Here is a 5663-nt window from a genome sequence, read left to right on the forward strand (position 1 = left end):
CACGTCACGTCCTTTTAAGCACTGGCACTGCCTTAAAAGGAGGTCACACGTTGCAGTCCACGTTCTCATCGTGCAAATCTAAAAGTCCCTAATATTGATTTACTGGTCGAGTTTCAGTATTTGCTGGTCACTTGAAATCACCAGATTTCAGCGGGTTAACGCTTTCACAACGAAAAACTTCTCCATGACCATGTTTCTGCCCTTGCGCGATCGCCTCCAGCTCCAGCAGTCATGGCGCGGCAGCGTGCACACGTACCGCTACTAACGGCGCAGTAGGCCTATAACCACTGATGACGGCAGCACTGCACTGCGAGCTGAATCGGTAATAACTAGGCCATCATGCATGCTAATCTAAGTTCCATTTCATTAGTTTAAGGTTTGAAAATTGAAACTCAATATTGTGTTAGAGTTATAACAGAAAAGATAATCTTTATTTTATAATTCCACGGGGGCGATTTTTAATTTTGCAATCGTCCCCGTGAGCAACCTGACGGGGGCGATTATGTAGCTCACGGGGGCGAATCGCCCACCGCCCCCGTGTATTTTGAGCGCTGCTTGCGTAGGATCGTGTTCGGACGGAAGGAACGCACGATTCAAAGCAATCGGTATTTACTGAGACTTTTGGAATATAACAATTTGAGGTCCCACTCCATGTGTACCTACCTATACCCATCCGTTGTCCGTTTCCCCTACCAACGTAAACATATCCTAAAAGGATCTAATCCTGTCCACTAATAAACCAGTCCATCTCATGAAATGGTCAAAGGAGTGCAAACATTTGGATTGGGGGTCCGCTGCGTATCTTTTGTTCCAAAAGTCACTTTTAGGTCTTCCCATAAGAGACCTTACGACAGGGAGGAAGGCAGAAAACAAATAAGGTTTCCAGGTTTTCATCGAGTGAAAGTCTAGCCTCTGTCGTCAGTGATGAATAGCAGGTGATTATACACGCCTTGTGTTTTCTAATTTTTAGAGAGTTTTTCTACACAATTTCCTTCAAAGAATTTGGAAATTTGGAGTACTTTTCAACGACTGTCGGAGGGTTATAACTTTCGATTGTCGAGGCATCAACTATGGAATTATGCTCTAGATGATAGTCAACACAAGTTTTGGTTTTCAAAGATGGCGTCTCCCGAAGCAAAAGCTCCGGCAGTTTTCGTTGAAACAATTAAAGATGGAGTTGATGACAACGGTGACGAGGGGCAGATGACCATAATCGTTCCAGGGGGTGAAAGATTCGAAACGGAGAACCGAAAAGATAACATGTTGGATACGTTAAGAAAGATGGGCGGACTGACCCCCAAAGTAACTGTCGGGGAGAATAAGGGGAAGGTAAGACTGAGGTCTACACAAGAACTTCGAGATATGATTGAAAAGAAGAAGAAAGATTCCAAGCAGTCGCCAATACCAGAAGAAGCTGAAGACTCCGACACTCAGGGGAAAGAAAACCTGGATGGTAACGACGACTATCCCTGGCGAAGATTTTCGAATGAGGGGACGCGAAGAGGGGTATATCCTCCCAGATTGAGAAGCAACAGCGATGAAGGGGCTCCACTGTTACGAACAAGCTTCCCTGCTGACGATTACGGTGGTGGATCCAGTCGAAGATTACGAAGTCGACGACGACGCATGTACGCTAAGGACAATGGACTCGAATTCACAGCGGAAGACGAGGAGGAAGATCAAGACGTCGATATACACGCAAGTCGAGTGCGACGGGGAAGCATTATGATCCCGGCGATGACCCCGTTAACACGAAACCGTGGTCGATATCGGAAAGGTAGTCAAGATTTAGCGATTGAAGAGGAAAGCACTTTCGGCGACGATGAGTCAGATATAGGAGGCAAACGTGGTAGTCGATCACAGCTTCTAACCAGTACCATCATGAAGAAAGATCAGGAATCACAAAAGAGACGATCGAGATCACGTCGTACTTCACTTATGCCTCAATCGGAACAAGGTAAACTGCAACCTCCTAGAGGTCGATTTCTGTCACTCCCTGGTTCGTCCAGGAGATCGCGTAGAGGAAGTGTTTCTGACGTTGAAGATGACGAGAACGACGATGATGATGATGATGGACTTGGTAGGCTCAATAAACGGGGTGGATTCTTATCTACTGGTAATTCTAATGAGATACAGAAGACGAACAAGGAACTGAAAGAGGGGATCAGAAGACGTAACAGGGTAAGAACTCTCCCATAACGAAACGCTCCTATTTTGTTTAAAGTAGTCACCCGAAGAATCAAAAATAGTTTGAATTGATGCAAAATTCATATCGATGCGAAGGGGAAGCCTTACTAATCAAATTCCCTCTTCAAAATATGTTTTGGGTCTGCAGTAGTTATCTCTCAAAAATGTTAATTTTGAGATCCAGATTGTCTGCCTTTAGCGGTCCTTCGTAGAGTGTCAAGATTCGTGGCATCACATGCGAGACAGCATTTTACGCCTTTCCATGATATCAATATGATTTTTCAGCAAATTATTCGTGTTTTTTTAAGAGAAAATCTTTCCATCCAAATCAAAAGTTTCATATTGCCTTTTCTCCATGTATTTGCCATCATGCAGACGGAAAAACAAGGTCTAACAAAATTCAAGAATCCTCTTTCAACACTCTAAAAAGAACGGCCATTTTGCTTGAGGCATTTCATTGTAAGATTTCAGCGTTATTATAGGCGACCAAAGGATATATCCAGCGGGAGAAGAATTATAAGTATACATGTCTATAATAATCTACTGTGCAATAGTTTCTATTTTTGGCACGTTTGATACAGTGCCGATGGACATGATGAAAGGGAACGGGTGCACTGTACCCAAACAAATAAGACACAAAAGCGAAAACTTTGTATACCTTGCCAGGCACGTAGCCACGGGGGGGGGGGGGGGCACGTGCCCCCCCTAAATTTCCAGGATCGGTTGCATTTTTTCAGACCCCCTTTTTTTTTTTTTACCTCGATCGATTACATGTCTGTACCCCCCCCCCCCCCCCTCCCCCAAACATCAAACTCTGGCTACGTGCATGCACCTTGCCCGGGGCCAAGGATCAGTTGTATACCATTATACTTAAAATCAGTTTTGGCAAAGAGTAGCGCATTATTACTGTACCATGCATGGGAGCTAAACAAAAAGATTGATTTTGTTTTTGTTTTCATTAAAAAAAAATATATTAACAAAAATACAACATAGGCTAGTTTTATGGTTTTATGCAGGATTCAGATTGACAGTTACTTTATAGGAAGCTCAAGCGCAAGATGATAAGTGATATCTATCCCGTTTGTCTGTCTAAGCGGAAACAAATATACAGCAGCATCAGTCTGTGTGCGCAATACAGCTTCATAAATAAAATACAATCAGACCAGTGTAAAAGTTCATTTGAATTCAATTACATTCCATCAATTTAATTAAGCTGTTTTAAATTAATGGAACTGTGGTTGAAATAGTCTATAATGTTGACCAAGTTTACCCTATAGGCCTATTTAAAATATCTACCATTTACAGAATTTTAACTTCTTAACTTCTTCTTAACAAAATGCATTATTTATTCTTTAATAATTCAATTTAATTTGGATGTCCAATATCTACTCAAGGCAGTAAAACATAATGTTTGCATTTAAATGATCCATTCTTTATATCTTTATACTGATATTGATAGGAATAGGCCTACATGTCTTTTGAAATAAATGTTTTCCTTCTATTATTTTGTTTTCTTAAAATTTAGAACAATTCTCCAACGTGCTAAAATTACGTCTTATTTTGTTTTAAAAATATTAAATGATCGCCAGAAATCAACATCCGGGTCAACAACTGTTTTTGTAATACTATTTATCAAAACGGAAAGGGTAGGGGCGACGGAAAGCATATTACGGAGGTGTCTGCCACTGCATACGAACCATTTATAATTGATGCAAATATCTTCGTGTATAAAGTACAGTATTTAAATCATGTGTACATTGTTTGGCATTAGTAACAGATTGTCATGATTTTTATCCCAAAATCTCACACTGATGATAAGTTTTGAAGGTAAAGGTAAAGACCAGTTATGGTCATGCGATTGCATTGTGAAAGAAACGTTGTGGAATCGATCAGAAAAGGTTGATCATCTAGCATCTAGCATCTGCAAGGTTCTGGAATCATCAAAATGATAAGAAATTTGGCCCATTCTTCGTAAAGTTACAAGCACTATACACAGAAAGATGTATATGGGACTACCCTATATCTCTCACAGACCATGAGAGAAACAAATTTACCAAATATATGAATTAGTAGGCGGTTTCCCGGCAAATTTGTTATCATCATGTATTAGTCAAAACATATTCTTTCACATGATTGGTAATGAGAGCTTCCATTTCATTTTTTGAAATTGGGGCGTTTCCAATACTGGTCTTTACCTTTAAATTTATTGTTACTATCTTTTGATCGAATGAAACCATATGAATACCCTTTCAACTAATCGGAATGACAATTCTCATACTCATGTACAGTGGCGGATCCAGGGAGGGGGCCCCAGTTAAAACAGTTAAAACACGTTAATTTTACCTTTTGGGGAGATAGGCCGCTTCCCCTGGCGCTCAAGGGGGGGGGGGGGGGGGTGCGATTTTTCAAATTTTCTAGAGCCAATAAAAAACTCCCCCCACTGAATGAATTATCGGCCGGCGCGATTTTCAAATTTTTGAATTGGGCCCCCTCTTTGGCCCCCTCCCCTGCCGCGGACTGGATCCGCCACTGCTCATGTACACAATGTTCTTAGAGGAAATTCCAATTTTCTTTTTTTTTTCTCTCTCTCTCTCTCTCTCTCTCTCTCTCTCTCTCTCAATGTTATGACGGTACCCATAGCGTATTGAGGTGCCAATTTGTGCCATCTGTCGACACTGTATGTAATACTCGATATTTTGTATATACGTAGACAATTTGTAAATATATATATATATATATATATATTTGTTCGAATATCAGTATTTATTCAGTTATATTGTTTGCCTTTATAAATTGTGTGGCAAAGCAATAAATAATCAAAGTCTAATTGATTGTGACCTCTTTCCAAGCTGCCAACATATCAGCCAAGGTCCTGAACTATCGTGGAAAAAAATGACGCGCCCTGAACAGAGTCTCAAATTTCATTTTTTTTTTTAAAGGAACATATGAAACTTTGCAAGACTGTCAAGAAAATTGTTAAAATTCAAGGCTCCGGCCCACAGACTCTCGACAAAGGCTCTGCAAAGATAAAAGTGATTCACAAGACAATCTTTTGTTGTATAAAGTTGTTCTTAGGCGATAGTGTGTTTCATGTTAAAACCTTAAATTTTGGTAGGGCAGCTTTCGTCCAACTCCTGTGGATCACTGGAGCGATAGGCGTTAGTGATATTGAATAGCGAGAGTCCCTTTTCAGTAAAGGATTACTTCTTTTCATCCAAATGGAGCTTTTCACCTTTTTTTGACCAGAAGTGCGTTTCAAACTCAATAATGTGGGCATCATCCCATTGAAAGCTGTGCCCAGTAATAAGGACGTGTTCTGCTAACGCTGAATGAGATGGAATGCTAAGTCTGAGCAGGGATATGAAAGTTACCTCCCTGGTCTGAGGTTTGTTTGGTGCTATCTAACAAGAGCGCACAATAAGGACGGTGCAATTTAAATTTCAAGGGATGGATTAGACTTTTTATCACACTACTAA

At 40.6% G+C, this 5663-nt stretch overlaps 1 protein-coding gene across 1 annotated transcript in view; it reads left to right on the forward strand.

The window, feature by feature from the left end:
• The first annotated feature begins 632 nt into the window (after window positions 1-632).
• Window positions 633-5663, forward strand: part of LOC100893228 — a 31703-nt gene continuing 26672 nt past the window's right edge. The window contains exon 1 of the mRNA XM_030972669.1: window positions 633-2181. Coding sequence (XP_030828529.1) covers window positions 1120-2181 — 1062 coding nt within the window. The 5' untranslated portion in view covers window positions 633-1119. The remainder of the gene's footprint in view (window positions 2182-5663) is intronic.

Source organism: Strongylocentrotus purpuratus, unplaced genomic scaffold (genome assembly GCF_000002235.5).
Source record: "Strongylocentrotus purpuratus isolate Spur 01 unplaced genomic scaffold, Spur_5.0 spur5_scaffold_6, whole genome shotgun sequence".
In the NCBI taxonomy this organism is placed as follows: domain Eukaryota; kingdom Metazoa; phylum Echinodermata; class Echinoidea; order Camarodonta; family Strongylocentrotidae; genus Strongylocentrotus; species Strongylocentrotus purpuratus.